At 40.9% G+C, this 24,840-nt stretch overlaps 2 protein-coding genes across 11 annotated transcripts in view; one reads left to right on the top strand and one right to left on the bottom strand.

Moving 5' to 3' along the window:
• Positions 1-587: 587 nt before the first annotated feature.
• Positions 588-24,741, bottom strand: LOC115596226 (RING finger protein 122-like). 8 transcript variants are annotated; one of them, XM_030441094.1, is made up of 12 exons: positions 24,561-24,741; positions 23,773-23,892; positions 21,918-21,964; positions 20,920-21,028; positions 18,600-18,656; positions 18,398-18,438; positions 12,602-13,272; positions 7,959-8,115; positions 6,059-6,101; positions 5,906-5,947; positions 4,117-4,199; positions 588-3,409 (listed from the first exon to the last, which is right to left on the bottom strand). In XM_030441094.1, exons 7-12 carry the CDS (start codon positions 12,624-12,626, stop codon positions 3,289-3,291), a joined length of 471 nt encoding a protein of 156 aa, XP_030296954.1. In that variant the 5' UTR covers positions 12,627-13,272; positions 18,398-18,438; positions 18,600-18,656; positions 20,920-21,028; positions 21,918-21,964; positions 23,773-23,892; positions 24,561-24,741; the 3' UTR covers positions 588-3,288. The 8 variants fall into 8 exon arrangements, with proteins under 8 accessions (XP_030296954.1, XP_030296955.1, XP_030296956.1 ...); XM_030441095.1 differs by lacking the exon at positions 20,920-21,028; XM_030441096.1 differs by lacking the exons at positions 18,398-18,438; positions 18,600-18,656.
• xpo1b (exportin 1 (CRM1 homolog, yeast) b) overlaps positions 23,440-24,840 on the top strand; it is a 28,458-nt gene continuing 27,057 nt past the window's right edge. For 2 of the 3 annotated variants that reach the window (XM_030441087.1, XM_030441086.1), the window contains exon 1: positions 24,306-24,425. In XM_030441087.1, coding sequence (XP_030296947.1) covers positions 24,420-24,425 — 6 coding nt within the window. In that variant the 5' untranslated portion in view covers positions 24,306-24,419. Of the gene's footprint in view, positions 23,832-24,305; positions 24,426-24,840 lie in introns of those variants that run through there. The other variant, XM_030441088.1, reaches the window with a different exon arrangement.

Raw genomic sequence — 24,840 nt, 5'->3', positions numbered from 1 at the left:
GTTTATTCGGTTTGTTTAGGTATCTAAAAAAATAAGTCACTGAAGATCTTTCTCTTCTGATCAGAATTTCTGTCTCAGTCCTACATAGTGCAAGTTTTCTTCTATTTTTACAAGAAAGAGACAACTTCATGTATTGTATTCAATACTGAATGCTTACTGCAAGGCACAACAACGCTTAAAATCATGCAGTTTTTGTTAAGGGAGTGTAAAGATATCGTGGTGTCTAGTTCAATGGTAAGTTGGATAGTGACCGATTATCCACCTGGCCAATTACCAGATCCGATATTAAGCACTTTTTCTTATTATTAGAGTCAGTGTGGGGTTTTTTGGATTGATTTTAAAATGCAATGATTTTAAAATAGAAGCCGTTACATTTGCCTTCAAATGCAGTGTAGTGGAAATATTTAGTAGCATAAAGCTGAGAATACTCAAGAAATGTATAGCACTTGAATAAATGTGCTAAGTTACAGTCTATCACTGAGTAGCAGGATTGTATAACCTTTGCATGTATTGTAATGATAATATACAAATAAAGAGTCAAGTGTAAACATGTAGCAAAACTAGAAAATAAAAGACTTGGATCCAAATGACCTTATTAAAAACACTGGTTATATTTTTTTTCTCTAAAGTCAGAAAATGTAAAAGCATTTACAATTTACACAGTACTCATGGTATATCACACAGTACATACATACAGAAAGTGGTGTTTATGGCGCACCTCGCTCAGATAAGAAACCAGCTCAGACAGGCTCTTCATATCAGCGCAGTGAGTCTATTTATAACACTAGAGTACAAAGCAGGTCTTGGACTCTGGGAGCTAATATTTCATTGAAGAACTGATGTTTTTTAGCATCACTGACACACAATACCTTCAGTGAAAACTTATAATACAAAAACAGTTCCCTAAGAATAACTTAAATACATGTATACGTGTTATTTAAGTGGTTGAGTCAGTTGTAGCTGAACAGGATGCAGTTTGGACAGCGTGTAGTTGGCTTTTCTATCAAACTTGCGAACATTTCTCAGAAGCAGGGCTGCTTTGGAGGCAGAGTAATCTCTGTAGTTGGGTTACAGCATTAACACTCCAACATCCTTAACATGCTCAAAAATGGGAGACACACAAATAGAAGACATATAACTTTTTGTGTCTTATTGGACCCCATTTGCCTCTCAAATGATTTCCCAACCAGCAGAATCTCCAGACTACTATGATGCAAAAGACATCTTTTTGGTGGCGATGCCACGATGTTGCTGTTGTACTGATGTCGCATCAAGAACTGTAATAGAATTGTAATAGAATCGTCCCGTGCTTCTCCGAGCCCGGTCAACAGAATAAAATGTTGGCATTTTACATTCTGTACCCTAGATACGTTCAGATCTCCACATTTAATTTGTATTATGCCAACATTTCTAAAATAGGTCTCATATCACATTCAGATTAGATGTTTATGAGCTGACTGTCACGTCAGGAGGAGGAGAGGCTGTTGGTGGCGTCACAGCTGATAGAGACCACTGTACGAGCTTGCATTTCAACATTTTTAAGTCCAAAACCACTGAATATTTCTAATGAGATATCAGGACATTTTCTAGTCATGTTTGAGGCAACCAAAACAGGTATTTTTCGGCCAAACATGATCTTTTATCTAACCCTAACAAATTGGTATTTGTGCCTTAACATAACCGGACCATAAGCACAGTGTTGTTACAACATGAAATTATAAAATGAGCATAAGGAAACATACACGGCCAACATTTATTCTGCTTACTGGGTTGGTTTCCCCCCCAAAAGATAATCAAGTCATTCAGTGAACTCAAATTTCAGTGGGTGAAGCTAACTACTGTTTTCCTGCAGCCGAAGGAATTTATTAAACAGAAGCCCATTGATAAAGGCGAGCAGTAACATTTTTTTCTCCCAAAAATGTGAAAGTATTAATTGTGATTGTACGTTGTGCACAGTAGCTGACAGATGCTGTTTATCATGATGACAATATGTACTGCAAAGGCGAAACGTTGCATTGTGGTATTTTTAGCCGAAATAAATGTGTATGGCATTGACACATTTTTGTTTTCCTTTAACATTAACCTCTTAATGAACGCCCCCATTTTAAGGTTCTTTTTCCAAAATGACATACCGAAATTAAAAGCATGACAGCTCCCACATAGTTTGAGACTCAGGGATGTGCTTGGTACCAGAGGTTGGAACACAGGTGTTGGTTTCCGTCCAAATACAAGGGTGCTCCTATGTTGGAACGGTGTTCCTTAAGGGGTTAAAGAGGTCTTATTATGCTTTTTGGGATTTACTGCACCAATGCCTAAAATGCCTGGTTTGGAGTCAAGCCTTTACTTCCATAACTTATGTGCGTCACTATGTAACAGGCGTTATATAAATATATTTATTTACACATATGTATATATCCAATATATACACATATGTATATATATATATATATATATATAAACAAGGCTGTACCGCAGCCATGCTTACCAGCTGTAGAGATGTCCTTTCAGATTAATTAGAACGTCTTGGATCACACTACCTTCCTTGCCATGGCCCACCCTACTCTGCCTCTGATTGGCTACATCATGCCTCTTAAGTAATATGCATGTGCAATTCTCATCAAAGACTGAACAGAAGCGAGATGTCTCACTCCGTAGCTAAAAACAGAGCGCTCAAGACACAGTGTGAAAACGGACGCTGCAGCAATGCACCGTATGGAAAAAAAATAGTGTGTTTTTGAGGATTAAAGTATGTAAACTTATTCTACTAGGACCCCCAAATAAAACTATGAACCTGAAAATAAGCATAATATGACCTCTTTAAATTAATTAAAAGCCAGCAGAGCCTGCCAGTCTAGCAAACGTAGCTCTCTTAAAGACTTTATCCACTCAAAAGCACAGCGGTCACCAATACACACATATAAAGTGGAATTAGCTTGCTGAGAACCAATTTTGAAACTGTTTTTTAGTGGCCTTTAGAGGATCTGCAGCTTTAAGGCACTTGTGCGTTAGCTTAAGCATCCGAAAATTGCAGGATTTAGGCCTGATAGTTTGGCTAAATCTGCGATCATGAATGCTATGCCACCTCTGTCTCAGAGTTACACAGTAAGTTCCCTCCATATAATTCTCCAGGTAGATTCTTTGGCTGTGCACTTGAACCCAGACAATTATATGAGTAATTCTCCCTCATAAATGTTTGCATTACTAAAACTACAATCCGTTGGACAGTGAAACAGGATGCTCTTTAGTGACAGGCGTCAACTTGACAGTACTGCTGGACATATTCCCCTCTCAGACCTCCAGGAGACTCTGTGGTCGCTCCTGTGCTTGCGGCGGGTCAGGCTGGAGGCGACAAATTGGCTTGTTGCACATCGGGCAGACGCTGCGGATCTCTAACCATTTGAGCAAACACCTGAGAGAAGAAGAGAAAGGAGAGATGTGTTAGCTCATTTTGTAATTTCAAAAGGAAGACAGTATGCAAAGTTACACAGGTGGGTCGAGGCATAAACTTAAGGAAGCAAAACCAGAAACAGAAGTCTGGGGGTTTACTGAAAAGTTGTGAAACAGGTCTTAGCATACAGACATACAGGATATTTGCCTAGTTCACACAGGAACAGGTACTGGCGGTGACACAGGTAGAGAAATGTTGGTCGCAAAGGCTTGCAAACCAGTCTGAAAACACCGTTGTCAATGTCACGCCTATGCTACGGGGCAAAACCAGGTCTCAGGTGCATAAGTCATGCTCGTGTTGAAACGTGCAAAGACATATGCTGCCCGGAATTTGCTTGTCATTTTCTGCAGGACTCCCTGAAAAAGTTGCTCATCATCTTTTTCTGACTGTTATTGCCAACTCTGCTGTTAAAGTGGAAGGCAGAAATTCATCATGAAGTGGAATTTATGAGACATGCCTTTCTCCAAGACTGTTAGCATCGTCAGTCTCAAACAATATGTATGAGCCAGCAAACTGAGCTGCCTGATTGTAAACAGCTAAACCAACAAATCCATTTCGGAGATTTTTCTTTTGACTGTAACTTTGAAAAGATAGTTGTGCACGTTAACAAAACAAGTCAAATGATGCAAGAAAGTTTGATGATTACCAATTAAAGTTGTATAACTCACTTCTTGTGAAAAGCATGGGAACACGGGCAAACTCCCAGCTCGTCCCGGCTGCGAAACTCTTCTAAACACACGGCACATGTTTGCTGGAAAAGGGGAAATGACAAGTTGTATATAATTCAGTTAATGTCCAACACTCGTGTCACCTTCACTATTTTCAGTTAATAAAGTATATCCCTCAATTCAGGCATTATACAGCAGAAACATTATACATCCAGCCAGCAGCTGCTAACATGTAATTTCCTTATTGACACTCATACTGCACAGTATCTTTAACAATATTCTGTTTAATATATACCTATATGTTTGTTTAAAATGTATGAGTTTAACACAGACAACGCAAAATGTCCAAGAACTTATTTAAGTGACACTGTGATGATAACTGCGAGCAGCTCCTCTGGTTTCGCTGTGTGTAGCGCTGAAATTGTTGTAGTGCTACTTTCAAAAATCAAGCTAATTAAGCCTGCAGACTGACAGCTTTGAACAGGCTATACTAACGTTCTCAATTTTCGAAACCCTGGACACAATAATTATGTAGAATGGAACAGGGAGAAAGCAATAAGTAGTGTACTAAAGGCTGCTGCATCATCATGGATCCTCCACCTTTGCCTCTGTTTAGCTAGTAGTCTACTCGTTGTCTTCACTCTACTCAATTCTAATGAGCTTCCCCAGATATTATTACCTTAATCCTAACCAATATCACTCCCCATGCCTAAACTAGGCCAGCTGAGCAGGAAGAGTAGTGGGATCTAAAATAACACTTCATGGGGGTAGCTGCTAGTCGCTGCTGTGTCTAGCTTAGCAAAACCTCCCATGATAAAGGGTCAAAGTAATTCAGCAACAATTTATAATAATGGCAATTCTTTTTCGACAATCTCGTAAGTCACTGGGAATGTAAGCCTATAGCTCTGTATTGCTCTAAGACTCATTCTCAATTTGAGGAGATTTTTTTTGTCTTTAGAATGAAAGAGAAAACTAAGGGGTTTCTCTGCATACAGGGTCAAATTGCAAGTCAAATTTATCTGCAGTTGTTTGAGTTGTATCATGTGTATCCTAATTTCATTGTCCTACTTGTGCTAAAACAACTGTGTTTTGACATGTGTGAGCATGTTCTCCAAAAGCCAGTGTTGACTGAAACGCGATAAGCGCTTTGCCTTCGCCATCGTCGTGTTAAACGGAGAAGCGAGATGCGATTCAGCACAAGTGTGTCGACTCTAATCTGACACGCAAAATTAAAATTGAACACACAACATCGAAAGCTGGAAACAGAGTCAGCTGGCCTTCAAAATAGATTAACCAATAGCCAAAAAGCCAAAAAAAGTGAGAATAGTTCAGGACTGTAATACATGATATTGCCTTCATTATATAATTACACTAAGTTTTTTCATTCTTTCTCTTAACCAGGATAAATAGAACCACTTTTAGAAATAGACCAAAAGTTAATACAGCAACTTAAAATCATTCTGTCATCCAGATTACATTCCATCCAAGTTTGAGGAAGGCTTATGGAACTAGATTTTTGTTTGGCTGTGTGGTTACCCTCTGAACTTCAGTGACCGGAGTGACTCAGACGTTGATTGCACGCGCAACATGCAATCAGCAGTGTACATGTATTACATTTAAGCTGTAATTGGACGACTTTGCAAACAGTAATGGTTAACATTGCTTGTTACAGGGGTAACTTTGTTGCATAAAGATGACTTTGAACACTTGAAATTTTCCAGTTAGCATCGGTCATCTCCGTTCCTTCAAAGTGCTTTATAACAGTGCGCCTCCCCTATAATCAACTTACACCAAGCAGGCTGAGTTTCTTCCCCGCTCCTTTCAAAACAACCTGTTGACGAGAACAGATTTGTGAAAAAATGCATGTAGTTCACCAGATGAGCAATTAATTAGTCTGAATTACAACCTGACACTCAAACAGCATATAGTCTTAACATATTACCTCGTTGTATCCATACTGCTCTCTTGCGCCCTGTCGCCTGAGCCTATGAAGGACATAAAACGAATATTATAATGTGATTTATAGTAGAAATTCTACTGTGTGGCTGATGGCTCCATATCTGTCTTGCTCGGGACATGTCTTGACATGCTGCATGAATCAGCTGAGATATTGCTTCAAGCAGTCCTGGAATTCACACAATGTCAGATTCAAGTAACAGCCTGTGCATCTACGCTCACTGTGAGTAGATCTATAAGACTTTCAAGGACATGCCCTCGTATGAGCCTCCTGATGTTGTGCTCAGTGAAGTAGAATAAAATGTGTATTCAAAATTGAGATACACAGCTTTTTCAAACCTTTTGGGAAACGACTGATTTTACAGATGTTCCAGGCAAATCTGGGGGCTTCCAAGCAGCCTACATGTCTTTGCCTTCACTATATGAAACGACCAACTTTAAATATTCCCAGATTCTGTTTTCAAAAGTATTTTTCTGGCAGCCAAATAAGTTAACAAAGCATCACGTTTCTTAGCCAAGATAGATCTCTGAACAGGTTTTTCCAGAAATCCTGGAAGAACACTGACCTACTCCGAACCTGTCTGTTATAGCCCTAAGCATCTTTTTTACCTTTGTGAACAGATAATCCAGTGAAGTGTTTCTGTGTGATACAATGAGAGGCCTTTGCCTCAACTGATTACCTGAACCAACTGAATGCAGTTCATGAAAAATATTGAAACCCAGTCTCTGAATAACTTAAAGAAGTTCAGTATAACACTATCTGTTAATGCACACGGTCAGAGATCACAATTTGTGCATATGGAACCAGCCCATAATACAACTTAGGACTATCTGCTGGCTGGTGGTTTCATGTGACTGATACCAACTGCGCCGAGCCAAGTGGTACAAGACGATGTCCAACTGGCAAGTCCAGCTATGGCTAAGATCACCGCCTTAAGTTGTTTTGTCACATACTGTACTGAAGGCAGAAAACGTATTCCCCAGATGACCGCAGGACATTAACTTGCCTTTGCCATATTTATATGTGTTTGTTAATAAGTTGGTTGAATGCTTATGGCTACTAAAACTCAGGTGTTCAGCTGGAAAATTTAAATTTTAAAGTCATGCAGCCTATTGATATTTCAATCCTGATGCATTTTAATCTGAAGTATTTCGATGACAATTTAATTTCTGCCGATGTAACAGATAATAGTCTAGATCTCTTGCTCTCCCCCACTGCAGATAAAAACAACAACCACAACTCAATCAAATGCCAAGAAGTTCGGGGATGCTCTGAAAGAAAAATACAGAATATCACTAACTGTTGCACAAGCAGTTAGGTCGAAATGACCAGAGTTCTTCAGTACATAACCTTGGTATGCACGCAAGGTGCAGCTATCTGTCTGATTATCTGCTCAGAGGTAGATGAATTTGACTGAATGATGTCAGATTTTAAGGACAAGCCAAACACAAGAACAAATGTTTGCAGTGTACATGCTGTCAGTTTCATGCTGGGACAACGCTATGCTTTTGGTCTGCTTATATTTCTTAGGGTTAGGTAAGATATGTTTTGGCTTAACTGGTTCTGTCGAGAAAAACACGGACAGAAATTCTCCCAACGTCTCGTGAAGAATGTCCCCGCTGTTTTTGAAATTTTGAAACGCTGTCAAGAAATGTGGTCTCATCTAACCGCAACACCACCATGATCTCCTCCTAATGACATGAAAGTCAGCTCACATGCATGTAATCTGAACGTGATATGAATACAAATTTAAAGTATACACGGTTTGCAGAATTGTACTGTGCCAACAATCTCGACTTGCAACTGGAACATGCTAATACTGATCCAGCAGATCAATCTGACAACTGTGTGAATCCTGCACAGGAGCTCTTACTCAGCTTTGTACCTAAACAAGTAGCAGCAGAAGATGAGGCTGAGCATGAGGATGAAGAGGCCAATGCCCAGGATGATGATATAGACGTTGAGCGGCAGGTGGAAGAGCTCTTCGGATGTCATCTTGCAGTGGGGGTCGACGTTCTGCAATCCAAGGTCACACAGACACCCTGAGAGGAGACACATAAAGAAAGATGACATGGAATGGAGACAGGAGCAAAGGAAAATGCTAAAACAACGTGGCTAAGCTACCTGGGAAGAATAAATCACATGGGAGTCAGTGCACACCAGTACCAGCACAGTGTCGTTGCAATCACCATATTTTTTCACAGTTACAAAATGCAATATTTCCTCAGATGTATGGTCTTCTTCTTCTAGTTAGGATGAAAAAACCTCTGAAACAGGGTTTAGAAAGAGGCATCTGAACTATCCACTTCATATGCATTTCTTCCAGTACATATATTAGGCATACTTGTGTGGAAGCGGATTAAGATTCAATTCAAAATGTCCCACAGAGTTAAGTGTTAACAATTTTAACAACTGGGAATCAGACTGTATCATATCCGTCATATCAACATGTAATATTTTCAGGAATGGTTGGTATTGGCCAGTATATGCGACTAAACATACTGTGTTTTTTTTATTTGACTCTGTTCTGACACAAAGAACAAGGCACTCATGAACATAGCCTGCTGTTGGTAATCATGCAAATACACATTCATGTTTTCAAATGTATTTTGAAGATATATGAAAATGTCATTTTAAATGCCAACAGGAAACAAAGCTACAGTCAGTTAATTCACATGTGAGGTATGCAGCCGTCATCACGTGGCATTTACAATGTCAGCATGAATGACAAAGAGAAATTGGATGACTTTCCACACAAACAGCATGAAGAGTGTTTCACACATGGCATTTAAAGACTAAACCCATTTGAAAGCATTCACAGATTTAGCCACATTGTTTATTGCTCAGAATGATCTAGCATAAATGTTTTGCAGTGGTGTGGGTGAGCTTCCATTGTTCAATTTATCTATGAATGGTCTGATTATTGAGATGTTTGGGTGCCCAAGACAAAGGCACAGCACCAAACCTGAGAACTCACTCTCCTGACTTACACGCTCAAAACTGGGTCGACCACAACTTCGACAGTTTATTTTTGCCTTTCAACATAATTTCGTGGGTTAAAATTACACAATGGATCAAATGACTAAATGTAATGTGACAGTTTTCAGTCGAACCCATAGATTCTTATCACCCAGTTATGCTGTTCCACTCAACTCTGCAGAGCATTTTAGCCTTTCTCCGTGCATTGTTTTGGTTTAGTAGTTCAGTTTCCCCACTCTTCTCAACCTTGTTTCCAGCCACAGCAGGAAGCTGTTTTTAGCTTAAAAAACTCTGATAAACCCACTGCAACAAACAGGAGACACATTAGCTACTAGCTGGTAAACAAAGTGGACCATTCAGCAGCTAAATAGCCAATTATCAGGAGTTGCTGGGGAACAAAAGACCTGGAACTGTCTAGATTCAAGCTTCAACACATTATTGCCTTATCAACCTAACTGAATGGAACCATGTGCTAATGTTAATGTTGCTTTAATGCTAATGTTGTTCATGTCTGCTGAAAACACAATGTTGTGTTAAAAGCTAGTTGAACTGCCCCAGTGTCCAACTCAAACAAGCAATTAATTCAGGTCTAAAGTTGCATTGTAGCGCTCTGTTCAAAGTATTCAAAGCTCTGATGGTTGTTGTTGAGCTACAAGTACACAATTAATGGTCCCCAGATGGAAAGTGGGACACGTTTGCGTGTACATGTACCCAAGTCTACTTATTACAATAAACTCTTTCAATCTTTGTGCTGCATAGCTCTCCCATTAAGGCCTGTTACTGTGGGTTCATTGTAGATATTTTCTGTATTCTGTTTGTCCGCTTGCTTGTATGACAGCCCGCTAATGGGTCCTTGCCAGTGTGTTTTCAAGGTTCGCATATGTTTTCACATCAGAATTATGCCATACATTGATGGCTGATATCTGACAATGCCATACTTTCCCCGCATCCTCCTCCTAAGGATATGGGGTAAAACTTTAGAAGACATATGTAGGCACGTTTTGGTGTAACTTGTAATGCCTGACACACACACTGTAACTGTAAAGACTTGTGTTTTGAATTGCACTGTAATACTGCTTACACAGTAGGGTTTTTTGAGCAACAAAAGTTTTTTGAAAACTGAGATAAAGTTGAGATAAGGTTATGTGTAAAATCATGTAATAACAGAAGTTGAGGTGAGTCATTTTTGATTCTGTTTAAATAAGAAGTATGTGAGGAAGTGGACGAAAAGGAAAAAGCTGTGTAGAGAAAAACACTTCTGACTATTTTTTGCTGCTGTTATTTTTAAACTGTAACACTGAACTTGCTTTTTGTTATTTGCTCAAAAGTGTTTCATCGAAGCGCCTGCGAAATCAGTGTCATTTAATGTAATGTAAAATCATAATGGCATAAATCCATAGCAATTAGGATCAAACTGAGTTACGCTACAGAAGAACCATCTATTAAGCGAGAATTTAGATCCCCCCGCTGGTGATTTATATCCTCATGCATTCAGTGGTTTTATCAAGAGAGAAATCTTACACATATTAACAAAGTTCATAGATCCTACAGCAAAAAGCACCTCTCCACTACTGCAAAGCCCTTTCATGTGAACTTTTACAACCATCCTTGCAGCACACAGGAATGTGTTCCACTTGCTTCTTGGCCGAAGACTAGTCACTTGCTGTAGTTTGCGCTAGGAGAGAAATAAGTGATTTCAGCCTGAGGGGCTTGAACTGAGCACTTTTCATTCCACATCATGCATCAAACCTTAAACAGCTGCAGTTAACTATTTCTTATGGTCAAGGGCCACAACTTAGCACACTGTGGTGGTGACCTCGTGGTTCAGGAGTCATTCTTTGATAGACTAGGGGTCAAAGCAGGACAGTTGTGAGGGGTTATAGGGGAGGGTTTGAGAGAAGGTTTAGGTGAAGGAGGAGGCAGCTGTAATCTTAGCACGATGTTAGTAAATCATTGATAGTGGCGCCCTAAACGGTAGGCCACTGTGCAAATGTATGCAGTCTGGACAGGACTGTACCTGAACACTGTTAAAAAGAAATAACAGCTTTGGTTTCTATGTGTGAACAAGCAAGTAGTACGTTTGTGTGGAAAGTCCTTCATAAGTTTTACATTTAAAATCAACTAGTACTAGTAAAGACGGGCCAATAAAAAAAATCAAATACGTAAGAAGAAAGCTTTAACATAACTTAACATAACAGTTTCAAGAGGGCAAACCATAGATTATAAATGAACAGTAACACTGCGTGGGAAAATATCTAATAAAATTAACGTAACCAAATTTTATTTAGCTATTCAGCTAACATTCTCTGGGATCATTTTTTGTTATTATTTTGGGGTAATGAAATAAAAAATATTCCATGTTCAAATCTTTTTAAAAACAGCATTTTGACCAAGTTAGGCTCCTTCTTTTACTCTTAAACAAGAACTATATGCATCAGTTATTTCTGTTAGCTTAGTAACTGTTACACCTGGCAGTTACTTTGTGCAAATACTTAGTAACCTCTAAATGCAAAATAGTAGTTACCTGGCTGCAACTGCAGTTCTTTGAGAACACACAGCAAGCAGGATTTGCGGCAGAGACAACATCAGGATGAGAGACCAGAGAAGGACGAGCATCAGATCTCCACTTCTCTAAATTCACCTCACCTGGACACGTGAAGGGGAAACAGAAGCAACCCCATCCCCCAAACGCCCCGTGTGTTAGCGTGGCAAGATGAAAGTGCTGAGGTTGCTCTTTACTGGTGAAATGAGGCATGGCAGTAGGGGTGATAGTGGCTGAGGAAGACTGCAAGCATCTGACACTGTCTCCCAGTGGGAAGAAGCAACCCTATGCCAGGTGTGCGGAGCCCACGTGTTGACGTGGGCTGCCTGTATCCCACTCTGTTCTGATGACCCAAAAACCAGGGGCAGTAAAATAAAGCAAGGCCACAGTGGTCCAAACATAGATTTCCGTTACCACTGTTGAGTAAAACAGAAGTATGCTACAACTAGGAAATAGAGACACAAGACCATTAGCTTGCGAGGTAGGCTGTTTAGCAAACACTAGCAACTCATGGTGTAGCTATAGCTGGCCAGCTAGTGTTAGCTAGCGACGCAGCCTGAGCGGCACAAGCCTAGCAGCCTAGCACGAGCGTGTCGTCTGCCGTCAAAGAGGCAGTGGGAACGCAGGAACTTCCTCACACAGGAGCTGGTCATTTTACGATTGCACCTGTATTTAGCTAGCCATTTCACTGCCATCACTGTGCAATATGCCCTTCATGCCTACAATTAGTTGGCATGTCCTTGCCTGTATGTTTTTTATTACAGTATTGCATTCAAATGGACCTGCTTTCTGCGTGCTGGTGCTCCACCACATGCAGTTGGTGCCCTTTAAAAAAAATGTTCGCCCCTGGCCCTCAGACAGACTCAGTACGGCACTGGTGAAGAGTGTTTGAGGGCAGAGCACATATGAAATACAACTAGTTTGGGTTAAGTTAGTGATGTATAAATATCCACTTGGTAAACGCATCATTACTTAGCTAATGGTGCAACTGGCGCCAGAGGACTTACCTTTACACCACAGGACAGGACGCATCAGATTTGACAGTGTTCGGTTGGCAGACCCAGAAGATCTTTGGAGTCGTGACCTCTCCAAAATAACAAAGTCTGGTCTGCACAGTCGAGGGAGCTTCGATCGCCACGTCCACTACTCTTTAGTATCAGACTAGTTGATCCTGATAGTTGATAGAGTGGATGTGAGGTGAGAAAATCCTTATGGTCTGGGGGTTAACAGACCGAACCCCAGTTCCTCAAGAAGACACAGGGCCCATTTGAACAGTGAAACCTCAGTCTGCATACACAAATACAAAAATCTACTTCAGCTGAGAGTTAGTATGCCCAAAATCTTTAAGTGTATCAGGGAAAGAAATGGAAGTATTCCTGGGTTATCCTTACTGAAGGACAAAGAAAACAGTCCTGGAGGTGAACCTGTGTGCCTTGTGGACAAAACAGACACCAATATAACTGAGAGTATGGGGAAAGATACTCCTACAAATCCCATCCAACACTCTGGTTATGTACCTCTGGATGCGCAGTCCTCGCTTTTTTTTGTTTTGTCTCCTCTTCAAAACATTGTCACGAGTCTCTCCTTCCCTTCCTCCTCTTCTTTTCCCGTCTCCCTCCTCTGCCCTCTCCTTTTAGATCTCCACGTCGTCTTCCTCCTCTCAGGCTGTGAAAACCTGCTGTGGCAGGAGAGACAAAGGGAAGGACATGGATGAGTTTCCCGGCAGCACACAGCCAGCAGGGCAGGCAGTGAGGCAGGCAGGCAGCCTCAGTGTTCCTGTGGAAAGCAGCGTCTCATGTCTTCTCCTGCCTCCCTGCTCTGAACAAAGAACACAAGGAGGTCTACAGTATAACACAGGAAGACAATGCAGCTAATGTTAATTCAGTTTCAGGCTCTCCTCCCTTCGCCTGTGTTTTCTTCTCACATTCACTCTCCTCCTCTCTCCTTCCTTGTCTCTCTCTTCTCCACTTCTCGTCTACAGCTCTCAGTTTGTAAACAGATCCCTGCTCATGTGATTCGCTGTCTGCATCGCAGCTCTGCTTTCACCGCCCCCTCCTTCCTCCTTCCTCCCTCCCTCCCTCCCCCCCTTCCTGCCCACCCTCCCTGTACCTCTCGCCCCTCTGGGTTTTTCCTTCTACCCCCCTTTCTTTGCAGCTGCAAGCCATTATTGAAGTAGCTGCAGAGCAGATGGCAGACCAGCAGATGTGGAAATAGGTGTGGAGAGAGGCTGTGATATGATAGTTGTGCGGTAGTTTGATTGATTACACACTATTGTGTATTTATGTGTGTATTTAATCGATACCAGCTCATGTTTAGATAAATTTCCTCCTTGTTTATATAAAGATCATGACCTCATCTGATTCAGATTGGGCATTCTTGATCCATTCCCAGCAAGGCTGGACCATAAACAAGACACTCAGGGGGGCCAAAGGTTCCAAGTTCACAGTTTGGCTGGTCATTTTGTGGTAATTAATTAATTGTAAATATGTTTCACTAATTTCACAATTTCACTAAAAATACATTTGTGCTGAATAAACAGACAATGCAAAGTGTGGTGGATTGCAAACAGGGGCCCACAACACACTGGTGCACTGGCAATGGTTCAATATATATAAATATTTAAGTGTCATCATAATTTAATCAGAGGTTTGTCCGTATTAAAAGAATACAACCGTTACTATGTTTTATGTAACATGACACATACCTTGGACACTCCTGTGTACATAAAGGTAGTCAACGGGCTTTCTACCATATTTTCAATACTTTGTCATGATGGTACTGCTCAGACAGAAATTTGTGTCTTGCACATTTCCCACAAGAGGGCAGCGCTGCGCTTAGCAGTGCTGATATACCTGAGTTACAGGTGTGGTGCCAAAAAGTGATCGTCTGCCAGAAACTGATTTCTGTCCACGGGAGCGTGCGCAGCCTGTTAAAGCAGTATAGCCCAGTTTATATACGTCTACCGCAGCTTTTATCTGGATCAAACAGTCATAACAACACATGCAAACACCTTTATGTCCATGGTAATAGCAAAGGTATGTTTGTAACGTTTCTTGTAACCAATCAATCACAAATGTGGCCAAAGTGTTTGCAGTTTATATCATAATCAGGGAATGACATTTACATAATCACAGGCAATAGTACTGATATTATGTGTTTGTACGTCTAATATAGTAATATAATATTGGAAAATAGACTGCTATTGACATGATTTATGTATGGCTTAAGTATAAAATAAAGAATTGATCTCTAGTGCAATTATCCTTATGACTGGCCATTATTTTACTGGCTCTATGCCCTAGATTATAACTAATCCAGTCCTTTTTACCTTTTGCCAATACAACTCATAAAAGACTGTATTTCAACTGCCAAAGAGGGACTGCAGCTCCTACCTTGTGACTGAAAGGTTGTTTCTGCATCAAACTGACTTGATTTCACTCTTGGTGGTTATATTTGAATGTCTGTTCATTCATGTATACAATACCGAGCATCAGTGATATCAGTGAAGTTACATGTCAACACAGAGCCCAAAGGATACTTAAAGACAACCCCCAACCAAGTCACAGTCTGTGTACCCTGCTGCCATCTGGCAAAAGATACAGAAGTATCCGATGCCATACCACCAGACTACAGAGCTACTTCTTTCCTCCTCAACTCACCCTCTCAATGCTCAATTCTAACCCTGAACATCTTGCATTTCAGTGTCCAACCCTGTGTTGTATCATGGTATGATCGACCAGCCAACATATATTGCCATCCCTAGTGACTAAAAGGAAAGAGAAGAAAACATCCAACACTACATAATACAGTAGCACACTGAAATTAAAACTAAATCTAATAAAATATACAGTAGTTTAGGAAAATGCTGGACATTTTATCTGAGCTTCGGCTTAGCAAACAGACCATTAGCTAAGCTCTCTGCACGTGCTATTGAAGCCAGTAGGTCAGGCTGCACTGAAAGCCTGTTGAGTACACTTCCATCCAACCAGCAAATCTCTATAAGCAGTCGGGAAATAGATTGTGACTTGGCAGCCCGAGGGTCGGAAAAGTGAGCTGGTGACAGGACAATTGCCCATCTGAAGCCCCAGAGTGGCAGGGGAAACCCGGGCAGGTGGAGGGAATGAATGAATAACACTCTTGGCGGCTTGAGCAACTACTGTTGATGTGTCTTTGAGCAAGGCAAAACATTCAATTCATATTTATATCTATTCATATTAATTGTATCAATAGAAAAGAATACAATAATGACAGAAAGACTGGCACAAAAGTACCAACAAAAGTGAGTATTAATAATCAAAGATTGGTAAATAATTAGACTTAGACTTAGAGAGACTTTGGACTTTGTAGACTGGTGCCAGCGGAACCACCTCCAGCTCAACGCTAGGGAGACCAAAGAGCTGGTGGTGGATTTCCGCAGGCACAGACAACCCTGCACACAGGCGAACATCCAGGGAACAGACATTGAGATGGTGACATCTTATAAGTACCCGGAAGTTCAACAGAACAGTAAACTGGACTGAACTGATCACACTGCAGCAACAAAAAAGAAAGGTCAGAGCGGACTCCATCTGCTGAAGAAGCTCAGTGCAGAGGGCACTCCTGACAACTTCCTATGACTCTGTGGTGGCATCAGCCATGTTCTATGGATAGTCCGCTGGAGCAGCAGCATCTCTGAACTTTCTAATGCAATATCAGGCTTAAACTTCCAATCATGTGCGTGTCGGGTAAGATGGAGGCAGTGTGGCCATACAGACACATTTTTTCTGGAGTTGCCTAAAAATAGAGCCATTTTGGGATGGAGTGAATCAGGAGATGTGAAGACATAAAACCTTTGAGAAGTGTTTTATTTCATACCAGGACATTAAAACTAAAGTGGTGCTGAAGGATGATAATTACTCTGTGAAAATTCTACTTACAGCTGGTGGGAAGGCCTTTACAAGAAAACTGTCTCGAGACAAGTCATCCGGACACAGATAGTAGTTAGACGTAGTGATGATGATGGAAAAAAAGAGCGTAGGAAGTTGAGTTTAACAGAACATGGGGGAAAATGGACAAGGCTTAGAAACAACGGCATCAACGCCATATAAACTGCACTGATAACAATGCATCATAAAAAGTGATGATGATGATGAAAATGCTTCCCCTCTATACGTGGCACCCAGGAAATGTTAATGTATGTGAAGAATATGCAAGTGACGTTGAATGGAATGAGTAAAAACTTAATCAGTAGGCAAACTCTGAAACTCTCTGAATGAGGCCTACATCTGAGTAACCAAGGGTCCATCTGGTGGCTGATTTGCAGAAGCGCAGCATATGGCTGACAGAGATCCTGGTATGTAGCATATGTTGACCAGAAATCCTTCTTATTGAGCCAGAATATAGAAAGTCATAACTCCATTAACACAAATTTTATTCAAACAAATAAAACAAGCAAGCAATGAACAGGATAATGCACCTCAAGTAAGGAGGCTTGTTGAGTTACACACTGCAGGACTCAAAACTGTCATCAAGCTTCACTGAGACTTGTGTGTTTTGGAGCGCAGCCTTTAATTTTTGTGTCATCTGTTGCGAGGAAATATTCCTATAATATCCCAACAGGGATTTGACAGGATGACTGACTTCATCAAGTTTAGCGAATTCTACTTTTCCTACCAACTACTGAACCGTATTACCTGTTACAAAATATGTAATATTGCAGAATTGTTGTTTCAGAGTCAGTAAATTTGTTGGGGTGAGCATCTCAATATGTAAATGCAAATTGAGACGTCACACTAAATCACAGACAAAACCATGAACCTTCTCTCATTGGTTTTGCAGATATCAAGCTGCAGGTGATTGCACCATGTGATGGCCGAGGCTTTCACCTAAAAGATGGACGACTACATTTAACAGGTTCAGGTGAATTCCACTGAAGCTGTTTCCTATCATTCAATCCCAGTATAATAGCAGCTGCACGCTCATCAATGCAAATGTCGTTTTGTGATGTGCCGGTGTAATCTACTGGACAAATGACCTGTGTAGTTCAAATTCAGTTAAAGTTGCAAAATGTCAACAAGGTGGAGGGGACATTTAGTGACCTTTCAATTGATAATAGAAAACCATGGAAATCATCTGGTCTATGACTCCTCCTGTGGACTTTGTAGAATGTCGTCCGGCAAATGACAGTATGAGGAAACTGATGGATTTTAAACATTAAAGCATATAAACCTATTCTCTCAAAATAAAACAATGAAACCTGAAAATGAGTGTAATATTACTCCTTCAATCGAAAAACTCTTTTGTTCTAACCCCTGAATTGGGTCTTGACAGTTAGGTGTAATTCTAAGTAGGGTGCAGCGTGGGAGTACTGTTTGGTTTCACGGTATCTGGGATTGTAAAGAAGCGTCTATTCATATTGATCTGTCTGCAGTGTGCTTGATGGGAACTTGGAGGCGACAGGTTACACACACACAATGTGCCAAAACAGCAAGCAAGTGGGTGTGTATGTGTGGGTTGCAACAGGTGCCAAATGACATTTTTCTTTACCCTTCATTACATAAAACTATCAACTGTCACTGATTAAAAAACACAATCCCGGCTCGATGACTTGCTGAAGGTATTTGAGGTTCATGTTTAAATGATAAATGTATGAAGAATACTGACCGGACTGCAGGTCATTTTATCTTAACTTTTGCATTTTTTAACATCTTGGCTTTACGAAAACACAATTAACTAACATAAGATTGGTGTAGACAGGTGAGCTGAAATGGTGTCAGTGGGTTTCAGTCTACAGAGGGTGAACAGGTAATTTATAGGTAACTTACAGGAGAACAGCCCGCTGGTGAGTACCAGAAGCGATGCAGATCTAATGAAAAAGAATCGTTTGACATTAATCACTTTACACAGGAGATGTTCTGACATGTAGGAAGGCATAGGCAAAATTAAAATACAATTAAATGATGGCTTAATTTAATTTAGCTGCTTTTATTTCAGGGTACAAAGCCAGTATTCAGTTATTAGTAATACCTGTGCTTTTCCCTCTGCAACAAGTCAACGTGTCTCTGATGTAAAAAATCAGGTGAACTGAGAAAGATGACAAGACAAAGATAAGAATTAAAGTATTCAAATCAGTAAAGACAGAGTTGGACAGGCTTTTTTTAAATGTTATGTTTAAAAAATGTTAACATATATATATATTTAATATATAAATATTGTTGGAAGAGCTCTGTGGTTTACAGAAACGTATTCCCATGTGGAAGATTCAGCAACATATTGTGATTGTTATCATTTTGTTCCGACTGCCTAGTAAATGTACTTTCCCTTTTAATAGGTCAAATCATTAAGGGTATTATCTCAAGATCAGGAAAAGAGGTCACAGTGAATTTTAACCCCTAAAGAGTTTCAAGGATCTTCTAAAAATGTGGTTATGGGTGAAAAAGAATGCGAAGAACGTGTTAAGATTGTGTCTTGAACCGACATCTACACGAGCTGGCTAATGAGCTCACAGAGGGTGAAAAGGGAGAACAGAAAACGTTGTATGGCAAGTTACAGCTTGTTAAACTGGGAATACAGAACGCTATGTAGAATTACATTTTAAGTTGAAAGCAGGTTCCTGCAAGGTTCTCTGGTCGAACACAGATTTAAACTGATCTTAGCTTTTGTTTGGTGAAAGGTTGAATTTTGGATTGGAAAAATTCACCAAAATAATTTGCTGGACCCAGAAACCCAGAGCCCCGTTGTGAGTGTAAACCCAAACACATTATGACTCTTAGACTTAGAAAGACTTTAATATCCTTTTAGAGGCAAAATAATGATACAGCACAGAACATATAGACACATTAAACCATATCAGATAGACAAAAAATCATGTACGTCAACAATTGTCATAAAAAAAAATCAGTAGTATACTACACATCCTCTATGTATCCATGCATTTCACATCCCCTGGTTCATGTATCTCACGAGACTCCCATGGCTCACGCATCTGGGTTAGTTAAGAATAAAACATTTTTTTGCTGTGCTGGTTCTGATCTTGGAATATCTATACCTACGACTGGAATGGCTGGAGAGTGGCTGGAACTCCAATGAAAGTGTGTGAGATGTATCCATGCAGACCCTCTCAGCCAGCCTGGTCATATACTGGTGGAAAAGGTCAGCTTGTTGATTTCCCCACAGTTTTCCCCGCGGTTCTTCGTAATTTTTTCCTAATTTGTAACTGTGATGCTGGTCGCCACAGTGCAGCATCCAACAAAAACATAATATTCATTTATCTTATCCTAAACTTCAAATGAGGGACAGTCTAAAAAAGCCCAAAAAAAGGCTTTTTTTGTGTAACTTTTTAAAAGCCTTTGGCAGTAAGTGCGTCGATGACTCATTTAAACCTGATACAAGTGTCACAGGTTTACAGGGGCATGAATTAACACGTTCTGTGAGTGCCTAGCAAATGATTTTTTTTAAAAGGGGAGAGAATGGAAGAGAAATGAAGAGACAGAGTGAGAAAAGAAGAGCATATGTAAGTAAGTCATATATAGACATTAGGAATGAAGCTCAGCTGTAGAGGGGGATCAGAAATCTCAGCCATATTTTGTTTGTGAGTTTGTGTACTTGATAGGCTAAAAAATACATTTTGGCAGTAATTTTGCTTAATAGTAGAGCTGCAGGATATGGTCAAAAAACCATATGGCGCTTACGTTGGCCAGGACATCTCTGCAGCTCGACAGCACTACATTATAATGCTGTGTTGCCACATAGCTTCTCGCAAACTGGATATTGCCTCTTATTGTGCAGCCTCACTTTAAGTTGATTTGTTTCCTTTATAAATCCCCAGTAGAGGGAGCTCCATGATCACAGGAAAAATGCAGTGGTTTTATACTCTCGCAGTTGCAGAAGATGGCACAGTTATTTGTTGATATAATGTCCTGGCTAAAGCATGGACTGGAGTGGCAGGCTCATCATAGGGCAGCTGAGAATTCTTGTCTTATTTCACAGAAGTTATATTCTGCACCAACTATCACCAAATATATGCACTTTAAATGTTTTTACTCTTTTAAACAGACCTTAACATATAGCTGACATGTTGTCTTCTGCTGTGTGTCAAAGTGGTGTTATTACGCGATACAAATTACAAATTCCCCTTTCACCGCTGAAGTCTCATTTACTGAATACTCAGGCACTGGGTCAACAGCAGCATGAGCCAGAGCGACAAATTACACGTTTTTTTAGCTGATTGCCTCATGGAGGTCAGCACCCTAGTGTGGTGCAATGATAATATATGTAAATGCACTACCATGCCCTAACCAGACAGAACAAGATTTAACCAGCCTACGCCTGACAGAGTGCTGCTTACCTCCAAACTTCACACATGTGTAACAATAAATTCCAGCACTGCACTCACAGCTCAGTGCTGTCGACAGCGAGAGCCTGGAGGCTGCCGACTCCCGTTGAACAAAATATCTCTGAATGAAATGACACAGATTTTTATGGTCATTTATTTTTTATTATATCAGACTGATGTAAACTTTAGAGAGTACGACCTACTTTAATTGAAAGGCATTAGAGATCACTCCTCTGAAAATAGAGCTGATGTTTATGCCTTATAAAGATCCGTTTTTATGAATGACATGAGTTTATGACATTGTTTTAATCACTATGACTTCACTGCAAGTGACTACACCTGAACCAAACATTCTCTAGAGTGAATGGTTATTCCTGAGGGTCCACATTCATAAACTTGCAGATGTATGTTTATTTGCATTCATAATGTATAGTTTGAACATTTAGCATTTAAATTTTTTTGTACAGTGGATTGATAAAAACATAATGGAAGTCTTTCCTGCTTGTTTTTTTGTTTTTTTGCTAAATCTAATATCACAGCCAAAATCACAAGCATGGACAACTGTGAGCATACACTAAATGCAAATGGTAAACCAGAATATTTAAAGCATCTAGCGGACACAGGACAGATTGTGTGATAAAGATCTACATTAAAGGGTCACTATATAGTTTTGAAGAAGAACTTCATTCAGAATTTGAACTGATTAGACAAGATGTTCTCTGAGGAAAATAAGGTCCACGGAACACTGTACAAAACTCAAAAGGTGGCAGGGTCCGCCAAATATAAATAAAGCTAAACAGTATGAAATTGTGTTGTCTGTTAAGGTTAGTTTGTTTAATAAGTAATGACAATGAAGAGAAATAGTTGAGACATAAATACAAGTCAATGAAGATCCTTCTTGTTCTTCCCCAAAATTACATAGTGTACCTTTAATGCCCCATCCCACATGCTGTATGTCTTACGCTGAACTTCAAAACACTCAAAACTCTTTTCCTGAAAAGTTGACTGACCTGTTTGTGTCTTGGAAGTGTGTGTCTTCTTGCAAGAGGTGGGGATTCTAGGAACGTGGCAGCATGGAGGGCAAAGCAAATGGCATTCATGAATCAACACACAGATAACAGGCTTTGAAATCTTGTTTGTTAATAACAAAGGCTCGGATACAGGTCGACTGTCTGATGTGCGAGGCTGATCCAAGGACACACCAACAGTGCATAGATACAATAACTTATAACTTTTATTTCATAAGAAAGGTATGATTACTCTGCACCTGATTCCTACATTGAGATCAGAAATCAACTTGTAATGCATTGCGTGCATTAGGGCATGTGCTTTGAGTTGACTCATTATAATGCACTAGTTTCAATGTCTAAAATGTGCAACTACTAAGAACAAGGTTTAGCTGCAATTACACTGATATGCAAAACATGAAAAGGACAACATGTCATTTGCTTTCCAATGCAACACAACAGAAAACAGAGCTGAGGAGACTCGGCACAAACAGCATTCGATCAGCACACCACTTCAAAATGTCATAAAGGATTCGCTACATGTTTCTGTGGGGTCGCCGATCGAGACATAAAGAAAATGAGTGGCAGACAGTGTTGCTGGGTAAAGACTCAAACGCCCTTCGAAAAATCCTTCCTGAATGACTTTACTGGGTTGTGTACTGTCTCCACTACACACCAAATCCAGTATTTTTCCATCAAGTAGCGCGCTGGACCACGTGACCACAAAGGAGAGCGAGTGAGAGAGAGAGGGGGAGAGAAAAAAAAACGCTGTCATGTTTGCATCCTCAATTGACAGCGGTGCACACTGAACACGGCTCCCAATTAGCACAATAAACACACAATTCTCCCACATTTTGTTGCCTCCTCCGTCACTTGACACCACATCTGTGAAAGTCCGGGCGCTCACTTTGTTACTGTCGCCCATTCGGGAAACAGATTCTCCTCCAGGTCGTTTTTCTAACCCCGTGCGTTCATGATCATGTAACCACTCCCACTCGTGGCTGGTGGAAAATTACCAGCTTACAAGCAACAGGCAAATGAATGGTACTTGCGGTTCATCATATCGCTCAGCTCAAAAAGTGTAACCTGCGTAACACGGCCGACTTGTTTTTCGCGGTGTATCACAGTAAAAGTAGGCGAAGCTTCACAGAGTCCAAAGTGGACACGGAATCATTAGTTTTATACCTCGCACTGTACGCACGTGCATGAGTGCCACTCGGCATTTACATTAATGGAAGTAATGTATAACTTGACCCGCAAAGGAATAGCAATAAACAGCGGTCGCTCACTTATTCGCTATTCTGATAAGCGGAGTCATGTACAGGTCCACTCTGCATGGGAGTCTGCCCTCTTTTTCTCTCCGGGCGGAGTAGTCGCGTGGGCGCTTGAGCGAATTGAAATAAACAGACAGGCCGCTCGTCCAATGGGACGCCAACGAGGAAGTCTCCGGCGAACCCGCGCCCAATCGCGGCGCGCTGTGGGCGTGAGCACTGTCCAAACTTTACGCGGCGCCATCGGCTGAAAACTAAACCGAGATGGAATCTCCCAGTCTGAACCGGTTTCAACCGGTTGCGAGTTAGTTGCTTGAGAGAGGAGAGGAGGCGCAGGCACACAACCTCTACACCGCCCCGCTGGAAAATTATTAGAGTAACGAATTAATTAGTGAATCAAGGTTTACTTTGTTTCGTAAAATGTATCGGAGTGACATATTGCTGGGTTTGCCGTGATAGTAGTTTTGGAATCCACATCAGTGGTTCTTACCAGCCAGACATCACTCACTCACTGCTGGAGCTGGAGATAGTCAACGCTGCAGAAATAGGAAATCCTTTCTAATCAACAGTGATACTGAAGTACTCACTAGATCTTGTAGCTTCCTTGGCAAACGCCACTCTTTTCAGTCAGAGCCTTGGACTTTAGGTAGGTAACTGGAGTGAAGTGCAAAACCTGCCATGCTGTGATGAATGTTTCTTGGCTTTACCTGTGACGGGAATAAAACGCATTTTATTTTCTATGTGGGTATTAAGTTGCGCTATCTTGTAGTTTGCATAGCCTTGCCACAGTGCTCCTGGGAAGCCACGCTAATTCAGTATGTAATAGCATCAGTGGGGATCACGAAATAGCCTTCGACTGTCCGCTAGCTAGCTTTGGCCACTTTGCAAGGATTAGCTAACGGTGGCTGTCAAGAGAAAGTGCTTTAACTTAACCGAACTAAATGTATAACTAACCGAAGCTGCATCTAGTAGGGCTACGTGCGACACTGCAGATGTAGCCAAACGCTGTGTGATTAAATCCGTGCCTCTCCCACCACAGCAGCATCACCCGTGTGCGTGATGTGAGCGGATGTCAAGTTGATGTTGCTAGGTACTTAGCAGTGGCTACTGTTAACTTTATCTCTACGTAATGTAAAGCGGTTGTGAATGCCAGTCTGTTGGGGCAAACCGCTGCCAGTCTATCCTGAGCGTAGCCGCAGCACGAAGCGTCAACTTCCCTAAACAGTGTTGCTAAATGACAGTGAGTAAAAATGCATGTATGGGCTGGTATCCTCGGTGGGAGTGGTTGTAGTCGGCGCTGAAGAACCACATGTGAACTGTTTGTGCGACATACTGCTAACAGCTAGCTAGGAATATAACGTAACGGCTAGCGAACCTTAGCATGTTTACGAGGTGCGCTGGCTCCGCGCGGATGCTGTTTACGTTAGCCGCCGTACAGATAACGCGGGTCAGCTGTCAACATAGTTGTCAGCTGCATTCATTATTCATGTTTTTTTTTCTTAATCGACGGCTGCTCTCTACTTCTGTCGCGGTCGGTGTTTGGAGGAGTGAGCTTCGTCACTTGCAGATGTAAACAACGTGACGTCGCCTAGTATATCCGGCACGTGGGTCGGATAACCTTCTTAATATGGTCGCAGAAAGAAGTGCTTGATTAG

Source organism: Sparus aurata, chromosome 15 (assembly GCF_900880675.1).
Source record: "Sparus aurata chromosome 15, fSpaAur1.1, whole genome shotgun sequence".
NCBI classification, from domain to species: domain Eukaryota; kingdom Metazoa; phylum Chordata; class Actinopteri; order Spariformes; family Sparidae; genus Sparus; species Sparus aurata.
The sequence above is the reverse complement of the archived record's forward strand: the minus strand, read 5'-3'. Positions and strand labels throughout refer to the sequence as shown.

Bases quoted from the DNA above. Each gene is read 5' to 3' on its own strand.
- LOC115596226 (XM_030441094.1), bottom strand. From the start codon at position 12,626: ATGCGTCCTGTCCTGTGGTGTAAAG. The intron at 8,116-12,601 runs GTAAGTCCTCTG...GTCTCCTCTCAG, and splicing joins TCCTGTCCTGTGGTGTAAAG to GGTGTCTGTGTGACCTTGGA. The intron at 5,948-6,058 runs GTAATATGTTAA...TCTCGTCAACAG, and splicing joins AGCAGTATGGATACAACGAG to GTTGTTTTGAAAGGAGCGGG.